Genomic DNA, 12613 nt, shown 5'->3' with positions numbered 1-12613 from the left:
TCACTTTTATTCGTAACTTCATCAAAGGCAGGCGGTCATTATTATCTCTTGAACTGTCTGAAACATATATTCAAATGCTAGAGGAACAAAAAGAGTTTCGTATATAAGTTAAGTTCTTGTCTTCAGTGCAGTTATTGCATTCTTAAACAAGTGTAACTTTCAAAGTTGTTTACATCGAAAGCATAGCAAAGCTTTTAGAAAACTAAGATGATCTCTCATTTAATTGATGTTGAAACTGATAGATTAAACACTAATTGCTTGTATCACTTAGTGGATGGGTTTCACTCATTTTTTTAGGTATGATGTATTCCGAAATAAGGCCAAGATCCCCGTGAAAAGTGTCGACATTCAATCATAATTTAAATATTAAACAGAAAAATGAAGACATTAATAACATCGTAGCTATTTATGTTGACGAATAATATTATATTGCAATTATAAAACTTATTTCTTGAATATAGAGAACTTCTTAAGTAAGCATTTTGTTAACTATATAGTCTATCAAAAGCTTATTTGGCTAATAGTCTTTTATTGGAAAAGTATATGTCATTATAATGTGTATATATTTCTTGCGTACATGGCATCCATTAAAACACGAGGAGGAGAATGCATAAAGACATAAAAACTCACACAACACATAAATAAAGCACTGATATGGCAAGTGTATTTTAAACTAATGACTATCAATTAATTTTATTTCTAAGTCGATTAATTTTCAGGATGTCCGTTTTATTGTCAATCGTTACTTCATAATATTTGCGCGACGTGGTAAACGCCATATTTAAAACATTGTTTCGAAAGCGTGAAATTCGTTGGTGCTTGTGAACTTGGGAAAGACAAATCGATTTTCCTTCGAGTAGGCGAAGTGTTAAGAAATCCGTATAAAAATGTGTTATTGTTCGTATACGAATATAAATATGATTTCTTTGTTGGCTTTTTCATTTTCAATACCATACACATTCACCTGAAGATAAACAAGGATATTGTTGGTAATATGGAATATCTTGGATTTCAGACAGGAAGTTTATTGCAGACTTGTGTAATGTTTATCATGCAGTAATTTCTTGTCATTTCAGATATGTCTATATTGCGATAATGGAAACACGACAGTACGATAATGAAAACGCGATAGTACGATGATAAAAACACGATAGTACGATGATGAAAACACGACAGTACGATGATGAAAACGCGATAGTACGATGGTGAAAACGCGATAGTAGGATGATGAAAACGCGCAATCACGAAACTACGATGGCGAAAATGCGACAGTACGATGGTGAAAACACGATAGTTTATCTTATTATCATCATCGTATTTTCGAGTTTTTATGTACATACTATCGCGTTTTCATCATCGTACTGTCGCGTTAACACCATATAAGTTTCGTGATTTTGCGTTTTCATCATCGTACTATCGAGTATCGCGTATGAAATCAACACATTCACAAGCGATGACCCTTACGTCATTCCGTAAGAATGTCATTTTGATGTGCATGACGATAAAAGTGAAGTTTTACGATATCATGTTTAACATACTAGCAGTAAAAATAAATAAGTACAAAAATTTGGTTTAGTTTTCGCTTCATCTCATTAACATATTTATAATAGATAGATATATTCATTCATTTAATCAGCACCTTGCGCAGTCAGGCGGTATGTGTATACAAAACTAATGAGATCCAAAAAAAACAATTATTGCAATTGCTTTATAAACAATAAGAGCAGTGCAAAATATTTAAGATTTTCTTCGAGATTGTTTTTAACGTGTATAACGGTAAAATTCCTACAAATTAATGGTGAAATTCACCCCCCCCCCCTCCGCCTAGTTATAATTTGTTTCAGCTGCATTAACAGACGCGTAGAAGACAAAACATTTTAAAAAAAATTCTCAAATTATCGTATTCGTAATCAATTTTCTCAAGAATCAATCTAAACCGGTAGCGATAATTAACAAAGATATTTTATATTCATGAGTTTTCATTTCAGAGACAGCAAGACTTATTTAACCACATAATGATATTAGTGCAAATCACCATTCAACTGCTAAAACGAGATGAAACACATTTCACCACAAATGATTTCCCCAAGGCAATACAGTAAATTGTCGTTCGCTAGTCAACGTCACATTTTAAATCATTGTTTCATAAAACGTGCGCGACATGATAAAAGCCACACAGAGAATCTTTTTCTTCTAATAGAATATGCGACGAATTTATTCTCAAATTGTATCTGATATATGATTGTAACTTAACAGTTTTTTCTCCCTGTGTTAAGTTTTTCCTTTAAATGTGAGAAGTTCAAAGGAACCTTTTACATTAGCTTGTTTTGTCGTTTAAAAATTGAGTGATACTATTATTTCCTCATTTTTATCATCGTTAGGAAAAACAGTACTCAATGATTCATAGCTATACATTTCATTTTATAACATAATATTTTAATTGATGAGGAACTACATAGGAAACCATCATTTTTTTCAAAGGAATGTCTTGTTATTACTTGTGAACTTAATATCATCTTGTGTTATATCCATAGTACATTGGAACCTTCAGGGACAAGAACGTGTATTTGAATTGTTTTGATTAGTCATGCAAAAATTATATCCATGATGTTATATCTGTCAATAGCGTATTTTTACATTCTTAATACTGTTATATAAACTGTTGTATTTTTTTCCGTATGGTATCAACGTATACATCGATAAAGTGCATCATATCATATCATACGTTATTCTGTCATAAAAAAGAAGTGTAAAAACAAGACTTTGTTTAAAAATATGTGTATGAGTTTGCTGTTTTTAACTTATTTATTTTAACAATAGGTAATACATTGAAACTTTTGATAACACTATGATATGGAATTATTTATGCGATAAAATATAACAATATTATTTTATTTTTACTTGACAAGGATATGTTGTTGTTTTTATTAATTATATATAAGGGTGAATGCTCATTGAAAACTGAATTCCTCTGAAGAATGGTTACAGAACTAAAATTGGTTATGATTGTCGGAAGATTAGACTTGCCACGCGTAAAAACTAATTTCCTGCAATTTTGTGGTACAGTTATCACTTTAAATGGTAATTAATGGCATACGGTCAAAATGATCCCTAATTTGGTCTAAAACATAAATGGAAAACTAGAGGTACAAACCATGCTTCCTTTTAAAGTGCAGTTCGTGTCTTCAGTTCAGTTTATTTAAGGATTGAATTGCGGGACTGATTTCATTACCGGGTTATGGTCTGGCCAAAGTGTGTGGTGTTTCTGCAAAAGATTGACACAGGAACAAAATATAGTTTAGCTCGTTACGCCATTTAAAACACATTTTGTGATCGCTTTGCAACATAAACATAAAGCAAATCGGTACATTAGTCGATGCGAAATGTAACATGTGTTTACAATGAGAAGGATAGGAATGCATTAAGAAAGCTAAGCCCATTATCATATAATGAATAATGTCAGCCGTTTTCTTGTTAATTTGCATTAGGCATAGCTATAAAATTCGTCCTTAAACATTATGTTGCAATTTTATTGATATGAGATTGGAAACCACACATAAAATAATTGCCTTTTAGGGCAAATGTAATTGATAAAAGCGTTGTTCGGGTAATCAAGTGTAAAGTTAATGTCCACCAGACATTAAAATCGATACAATAGTTAGAAATATTTTGGTTAAGGGGGAGTTCGTTGCACCTTTTATGTGTACTTGTTCACCTGATAGAAAGTGCTTTATCTTTTCAAAATGTAAAGCTAGGTTTCTTATTTTAAACTGTCATGTTTGGAAAGACGAATAATAAAGGCCCTTCGTACAATTTGTTCGACCATTATCCTTGTGGTATAAAAATATAATATAAAAGATATAATATTATTTCTTTGTTTGGCGTTACTTTTAATTTCTATTTTTTTAATACCAAACGTATGCACCTAAAGGAAAACAGTTGGTAATCGTGGAAACTCTGAGAATTCAGACAGAAATTAATTACAGAATGGAAGATTTAGTAAAACTAAAATGTTTAGTACTACAATAATACCAAGTAGTTCGGTCTTTTACTGTAGCCGTTCCTATACACATTAAAACTATTGCAAATTTTGTGATGTTCCTAATGCAGTAATTTTTTGTCATTTCAGATATATACATGTTGTGATATGATCGAATGTTTGGGCAATTTAAGGACTTTTTTTTTTAAACTATTTAATGCGGTAAGTTCATAATGGTTCAAAAGTTTCAAAAATAATAAACATTGTCACGTTAATAGCAGTCGCCAGGCTGTGTTGAACCTTGTATCCAGATATCCTTTTGGATGCAATAACTCGCGCAACTAAAGTTCCAGCAGCGCAGCGGCATACCTTTTAGAGCATCTAACAATATATATATATCGTCAAAGGCCGATGCAAGGTCTTTTGCCGATGTCCTGACGATGTTACAACATTCTTCACGATGAAATACCGTTGCGCTTCCGTTCTAGTTCCGATTCCCAAAATCGCCAAATTTGTGCTCTGGAAAAGCTCCGAATAACCAAATCAGACACAAAGACGTTCTGTTGCTAAGATATATTCATGTCTCTGTCAAATTCCCAATAGTCAGCTGCTGTCAAAGACAACTGATCTTTTATTTTCCGGAAAGAAAATAAGTTTAATCTTAGCGACGTCCTCGGAAGATTGATAAATTATTTGAAAATGTCGATTTTTTCAATGTGGTATTTGATAATTCATCTATGGACAGTTTGATCGATAATAACCTCAATATTTTGGTAAAACGCAAATAGTTAGCATTTTATAACATTCTTGATACACGATGGAGGTGTATAACTAAAGACCAAGGTTCTTATTACCTGACGTTGTGCCACAAAAACTGACCATTCAGTGATAAAATTTGTCGGTCAACGACAGGCCCAAAAGTTAGGTTGGTTGTCTCAGAATCGGCCGGTTTTGACATCAATTTTTGATCCAGTTTTTTGACATCATATTGTAATTCACAATAGAACAAATCTCAAATGTTTGGTCAAACTCCCGAAAAATTCATTTTTCTTACAGCGTTAGTAACGCTTACAGCATTAAATCATCATTTTTCAAAATTTAATATAATTATAAAGTACGATCTGATATTTTGTGAGTATTACTGGTTTCCAAACACTAAGACAACAGTGGCTAATTCAAAGACAAAAATAAATACAAACTGACATGACCATCAATATGTGAGAGTGCAGGTCTTATAACGATTAGTCCATGAAAAATATTTATTTCAATGACCAGTCGGAGAAAATGTTTGTAACGACTAATTCACAAGAAATATGTTTCATATGAAATAATAAGAAAATTATCTTATTATTTAAAACGTTAACAAGTACAACCCTGATGACAGTGTAAGATCTTCCATAACAAAAGAATTTATTTTGGTCATTTTGCTGTATTCAATTACATTCATAGCTAAAATGCAATAACTATAGTCCTGTTCAATAACTGTTGTTATCTCCCTTGATATATTACCTCCCCTGAACGCTCTTCCGTGTGGAGAACTTATCTTGACTTCCGGTGGAGAGCAAAGTAAACTTGTGCGAAAATGAGCGAATCTACACCAAAATCGACAGTTAAAAAGCGACATTATTGTTGCATTTGCAGTAACTACAGGGGGAAAGTTGTGAATGAACTTTGTGTAACGTTGCACAGATTCCCAACGGACGATAAGCTCAGAAAACTCTGGATTAAACGTCTGAAAGCTGTCAGTCCAAACTTTGTGTCAAGTTTGAAAAACGATCGCCTTTGTTCTGTTCACTTCGCCAACGGCAAATACACAAAGGAAAACCCCGTTCCGTGTGTGTTTATCATAAACAACAAGGAAAAGATATTTAAATTATCAAAGGTAAGCTGAGTTTGTCGTTGTGAAACTAGTTTCATCTTGTTTATCATTCTTTGTGAATCACTAGCTACTTTATTTTAAATATATTGAACAACATCATGAACATGTTTATCTAAACTTTATATGAATGTATTTCACTGTTTACCAACACTATTGGAAATTGTCAAACAAAAGATTTGGTTCTGTTATGTTACATGTTTATAGTTTGCTAAAACAAGGGGGACTTTTTACCTGCATAATCAGTTAACGTACAATATATTGTTCTGGATCTGGATGGTATGTTGCAGGGCCTTTCAGCATATAAGCAACGTAGCATCATGAATATCATATCAAGGATTTTTGTTCGTTTCTGTGAAATATCGAAAATAATACTCACAAAATAAGAACCATAAGAAATACTAAAAATCCTGTTTATTTATGTATTTTCAGGTGGAAAGTTCAGAACCGGCATACAAATGTAATGACGAAGACCAAGAGGCGGAGAATGAAGAGTATGATGGGCCAGACTGTACGTTAACTACAAGCAGTGTATCCGAGTATGCTTCAATCAAGTTCCATGACTATGCTGGCCAGATTGAATTTACTGTACCGAAAACGCTGAATAAAGACACACAGGCTGACAAAGTAGGAGTGTCCTTTTCTACTCAGACGGAAGGGACTAGTTCAGTTTCAGTTACTAAGTGTAGTGTTTCAACACAAACAGACTTTGAAACTCCATTATGTAAATGTATGTCATAAACAACTTCTGAAGTTGGAGTACAAGTTAACAAACCTGACCTGACTGTGGAAGACATTAAAAGTAATGAGATGTGTATGTTTTACACAGGTCTACCTAATGTGGAAACTTTTCATTTACTTTTTGATGAAATGGATGATGTAGAGAGTCACACAAATAGATGCGGAAATGGAGAAAACAAGGGCCGGCCAAGAGCGCTACGACTTATTGATGAATTTTTTTAGTGTTGATGCGTTTAAGATTAGGGCTTCTTCTTGAGGACTTAGCAAGGAGATTCCATGTGTCAAAATCAACATGTTCAAACATAACAAACCAGTGGATTTCATACATGAGTGTGAAACTGTCAACATTAGTTGCTTGGCCATCCAGAAAGACATTAAAAGTTACAATGCCACAGAAGTTCAAACGGAAATACCCGAACTGCCGCATAATAATTGACTGCACTGAGTTCTACACAGAAACACCACAATCACTTGCTAACAAATCAATGATGTACTCACACTACAAGTCACATATGACTTGGAAGGCACTTTTAGGAATAAGTCCATCTGGAATTATAACTTTCGTTTCGGACCTATGGAGTGGAAGCATTAGCGATAAACAGTTGACAATTAAGTCAGGACTCCTTGATTTGTGTGAAGCTGGTGATGGGATAATGGCTGATAAGGGTTTTCTAATATCGGATTTGACAACACCACGCGGCATCTAACGATTGAATCTAACCTCCACCGACTTACACTCATTAGGCCTAAAAAAAATTGTTTGGTTAGGGTTACATTCTTAAAAAAAAATAGGTAGGGTAGGTAGGCTTTTTATTCTTTTTCTTTATTTTTTTTATTAGGTTTTAAATAAGAATATAATTTTCATCATTGGAGAATGGTGTTAAAGCTATCTTCTGTACAAGCATTTAAGGTTTAAACTTAATATTAAAAAGCAATTAAAACAAAAACGAAATATTATTTTTTTATTTTTTTTAGTTTTTCATTTTTTTTTTTCAAACTGACTATAAAAACGGTAGGGTCGGCGCCTATGCCGTAGGTAGGGTCGGGTAACCCGAACCAAATGTATTTTTTTTTTAGGCCTTATTCATTAAGACAAAACAACCACTCTCGTTAAAGACTTTATCATAGCATTTGTCATTCCAGTTAAATGAAGTTATGTAATACCAGTTAACAATCAAAGAACTGATTCAACACTCTAAAAACCATAGCCGGCAAGTGACATCTGTACATTTAGATTTACTTGGTTACCCACTTGACTCTTGCGTCTGAACACAAACACTGTTTTTCAATAAAAGAAGAAAAAGAAACTAATTATTTTCATTCCAAGCATTTTATTCAATTCAAGTATTGTTGTCAATGAAAAAGAGCAGTTCATGATGATACATTTAATAAGATCATAAAAACACAGGTATAAATCAAAGAATTAATCATCGACACAAAAATGTTTATGTGATATATAGTATCGGTGGCCGTGTGGACTAGCTGGTTGTTTTCATTTTTTTTTCTATACTTGAGAAGTGTGGTCTGAATCCAAAACCCACAAAATCAAAATACTTTTTATGCTATAAACTGTATTTTTTGTGCAATTTATATATCATAGAGTAAACTAATGATCAATAAGTGCTTTCAGTTGCTTTACTGGGAAAACTGTTTTTGTTCAAAACATAAGCGAGTCATTTTAAGTATGAGTTTTAGACTCGCACTAAAAAACTGAATCTTTAAAGCAAACTATTAAATGTAACAACAACATGCGAGCACCAATTCTGTTTTAACAAACTCTTTTTTTGTCTATTTACACATAATGAACAAGAACTGTTTGATTTTTCTATTTACACTTTAAACACATTAAGTTTCTTTACATTAGTTCTTTGCCCCGTTTGACACGCTCTGTGAACAATTCTGGTATAACAGCCTTTACATAAAAACTGTTCAGTTTACCTAGCATGTCAACCCAAAAATCATTATCAAAGGGTAATCTCTCCACACTATGACCCTTCAAAGTCCACACAAAAAAATCACACCATTTTCTTTCTGTTAAGGCCATTTGACCTTGAACTTGGAAATAGTAGCTGTGTTTTGTTTTTTTCAAGGTTACTTTGCCATTCACTATTGAACAACAAAATGTTTTGTCTACACAGGCCTCTTCTGGTGAACAGTTTCTAAATTTATATGGGCATTTTATCTCTAAGACCCCCTTGGTGTGAGCACATTTCTTACAACAGTCTACTATTCCATCTGGGCTTGATCCCAAGTGTGGTAGACTTGGCTTTACCACAAGGCCAGATGAAAAGAGTTTCAGCCCGGGGTGAGTTATTTGAATACGCCTTTGGTACACACGCTTGGCAGCTGGTTCATGACTTCTGCCCCATCTAGTAGCTGCAGTATCAAATTCGTCATTGTACCCCATAATGGATCGCAACAATATATCAGGTTTTGTTTCAGGTTTTTTCTTACAAATAGTTCCAAAACTGGAACTTGTTAACCTGCCAGCCCTTGCATTTTTCCAATGGTAACTTTTATGTTGTCCTTTTGTTGAGTTTTCAATAAGAAAACAGTCATCCTGCTTACAGTTCAATGATTTAAAATATGTTTCGAAATTATTTTCACACATTGAACTTTTTAAGTCAACACTGTCTTTGTAAAAGAAATCCACAGAATGAAGTTTGTGAAGCACTGGTATTGGCTCTTCTGGTGCAACAAGTTCAGAATCACTCAACAAAAAAGCAGCATGTGGAGCACATTTTTTAAGTTTTTCCCCAAATGCTAATGAATTCAGAGGTTTAACATTGTGCAGGTTGTCAACTTTACATTTAATAGATGGGCTAACTTTCTGTAAAGTGTCATTTTCAAATTTCAGCTTTTTGAATACAAGATGCTGAGACCTTTGAGGGCTTATTTTTCTTTTCCTCGGCTGGTTCCATTTACATTTTGTTGAAGTTGGCGCATTCAAACCATCCTTCTGTTTGGAACCGATATCAACAAGGGCGTACAGCAACGCAGCAACATGGTTGCAGGATTCCCCCTCCCTGAAACATGAAAAGAAAAGTTGTATGAGTATGATAAAAAATTCTGCATTATTCATTGCAATTTAAAATTATTCAGAAACCTGTAATCTGACAAAACAGTGAACGAACGCACAACAGGGAGCTAGGAACACTTTTGGATAACAATGATTTAAATAAATTTATTGACCAACACCTCCTTCAAACAACTAGGCACGTAGCTACTGCTACTTTGGGATGACGCTGATTGAAATGAGTTCATTGAACGACACCCCCTTCCCCTCCTTCGGTTTGCATTTAAAATTCAGGGTATTTTCAAACAACCAGGCACGTAGCTTGGGCTATTTTGGAATGACGCAGATCCAAGTTATATTTTGATGGACTCCCCCTAGCCCCTTCGTTTTGTATTTCAAGTTCAGGCTTTTTTTATTACAAAAACTTTGACCAGTCTAAATGTCATTGCACAGCTGCGTAGTCAGCTATGCCCCTGTCATTTTTTTTTTATAATCACTGGCAATTTTGGTGCATCTTAAGCTTTTATTAGAACACCAACATTATTGCCAGGTGGGGTATCATTATAATGATGCATCATAAAATAACAAGTATGTCAACACCCTGCATCAAAAGGAGATGTTATTATCTAAAAGTGCAGGTATACATCTTATTCTAAATGTGAATAGTAAATTTACCCAGCAGCACAGTTGCATCCAGCAGCATGAACCTTTCCCGATACTTTAGACAGACAGGCCCATGGTTCATAATCCTTTTTTTGAACATCAGACCCTGGTAAGGACGGAATGACCTTTGCTCTTACGTAGCAGTGGGAACATTTATGTGATATCTGATTGTATTTCACACTATGGACATGTCCATCTTCGTAGAACACTTTGGCTTTTAATTGTTTTCTTGCATTCATGTTCTGATTGTCAAACGTGCGTGAACGGTTTAACACAAGGTAATTGTATAAATCCTGCGTCCTGAAGAAGGGAATTTTTAACACATCGTCCTCCCAACAACCTTTTAAACTGCCTGGCTCTGGCAATTTTTCACCTAGCGGCGTGGTAAATAATTCCTCCTGTCGTTCAAGTTTGTTGTTATTGTCCTGAATATTAATCTCTTTCAATGTCCGTTTTCCGATTTGTACAAGGCCTCGGGCACGTTTTATTAACTCCGGTCTATTTCCTGACACATGTGCTCCTCTATCTCGTAAATACATCTTAAGTTCACGCACTGATAATTTGTCAAATTGACACGGATCACCAACCTCTTTATTCGACGCCATTATCCTGTCAATTGTTACTCACCGGAAGTTGAGGTCAACTACGAACGACAATTTGCTAAGGGAGGTAACAACGGTTATTGAACAGGACTATAGCTTACAAGCAAGCACATCGCTAAAATTTCGTTAACGAAGGGTACTTCTTGAAGCCATTCTGAATGAAAATGTGAGAGATTTATAGATTTAAGGATCGTTTTCTTCCGATTCAGTTGACGTATATGTTTCGATCTTGGTTATAAATGTTCCGGGTAATGCATGATACCAGGGGATTTGGGATTAATCTCTGAAATGCGGTATAGTTGGCAAATGCTATTTAAATCTTAGTAATTGAAGAAACCCATTCATGTTTGAGAACCAAGAACACAGTTTATCTAAAATTGAAAAAGCGTGGTGACAGTTATTTTAACTAGAGTACTGATCTTAAACCAAATGACACGCTACTATAAGTTTTCCAGGCGATGTTTTAGTATGTCACGACATGTAATGAAAAAGAATCAAAATTATAGCATGATATTTAATATTGAGTAAAATACTTTGATTATCTAAATTCGCTCGAGAAATGTTTTCAACAACGATTATTTTGCTCTAACCGAATTCAGATACCAGAGAAAAATAATTGACTAATGTGTTGATAAATAATTTTTCTCGATAAAATCCATTTTGCAAAATTTGATCACTCTTTTGCCGAGACTTATTTTGCTAATCAGAATTGGAATGGAATTGACATCCAGGTCCGATCAATGCTCATATAGAATGCGTTGTGAATAAAACCATTAAATGTATTTTGAAGATGTTTTTACATTTGATATTCCTTTTGGGAACCAATTCTCTGTAACTGTAAGATTTTCATCATGCTGACTGAAATCGATCCGAATTAATGTCTTGATTTTGGTGTAGATTTCCATTTGAATGCCACTTTTGGCAATTTAATATTCCTTCCTGTTGGATTTCTCAGACATTTGTGTCGCTTCACAGAGCCTTATGTCTCTCTTGATATAGATTTCAATGCCAATTTTAATTCACGTTTGGCAGTGCTCGGGATATTTGGAAAGTGAGTGTAATATATAATATAATCATATTAGTCTTGAAATATTGCATATTTGGCTTAGGCGAAATCATTTCTTTCCTTAAGAAGCAAAACGGACTGGAAACGAGGAACAATTGTGGCCTTTACCGCCTATTCGTTAAGGGGATTTTTTTCTCTTAACAAATTTAAGTGACAATAGTTTACAGCTACAAATACCATCTACACACTTTTAAAATGAAGAACAGTATAAAGGGAATTAATGGATTTCGCATGTGAAATATTGCATTAATGTTTGCGTTTGCAAATATATCAAACATTGTTCAATATAACACCCTAAAATCCAACTGTTTTCGAATGTGCTGGCAAAAACCGTAACTGTGTGTTAGGGGAGTCATTGCGTAAGAGGTTGATATGAGAACATAACCGATGTCCAATTTTATTAGTTTCATCATCATCTCAAACAAAAAAAGTAATCATTTGTCTTTGCAGTCAAACAATCCAGTTATTTTCGATAATATTCGATAAATTTCTAATCGTTGTGCTTGATATCAAATGTATTGCAGGTGACAAATGGAGTATAAACGTAAAGAAAAACATAGTATTTTTCCAGCTGAATATCTGCCATATGTTAACAAGGCAAAGATAACATGTGCAAATTGGAATTGATCAACATAAATGAACGCTTATCAAGCCAATGTACTCTAATCCT

The 12613-nt window shown here is 34.0% G+C and overlaps 1 protein-coding gene and 1 pseudogene across 1 annotated transcript; one reads left to right on the top strand and one right to left on the bottom strand.

Moving 5' to 3' along the window:
* The first annotated feature begins 5561 nt into the window (after positions 1-5561).
* Positions 5562-7303, top strand: LOC128225164 (uncharacterized; annotated as a pseudogene).
* A 1603-nt stretch (positions 7304-8906) lies between these two features.
* LOC128225156 (uncharacterized) lies at positions 8907-10880 on the bottom strand. Its single transcript, XM_052935204.1, has 3 exons — positions 10288-10880; positions 9424-9622; positions 8907-8972 (listed from the first exon to the last, which is right to left on the bottom strand). Exons 1-3 carry the CDS (start codon positions 10878-10880, stop codon positions 8907-8909), a joined length of 858 nt encoding a protein of 285 aa, XP_052791164.1.
* Between the last annotated feature and the right edge of the window lie 1733 nt (positions 10881-12613).

This window comes from Mya arenaria, chromosome 1, assembly GCF_026914265.1.
Source record: "Mya arenaria isolate MELC-2E11 chromosome 1, ASM2691426v1".
In the NCBI taxonomy this organism is placed as follows: domain Eukaryota; kingdom Metazoa; phylum Mollusca; class Bivalvia; order Myida; family Myidae; genus Mya; species Mya arenaria.
Note: the sequence above shows the minus strand (reverse complement) of the source record. Positions and strands in the feature narration are given on the sequence as shown.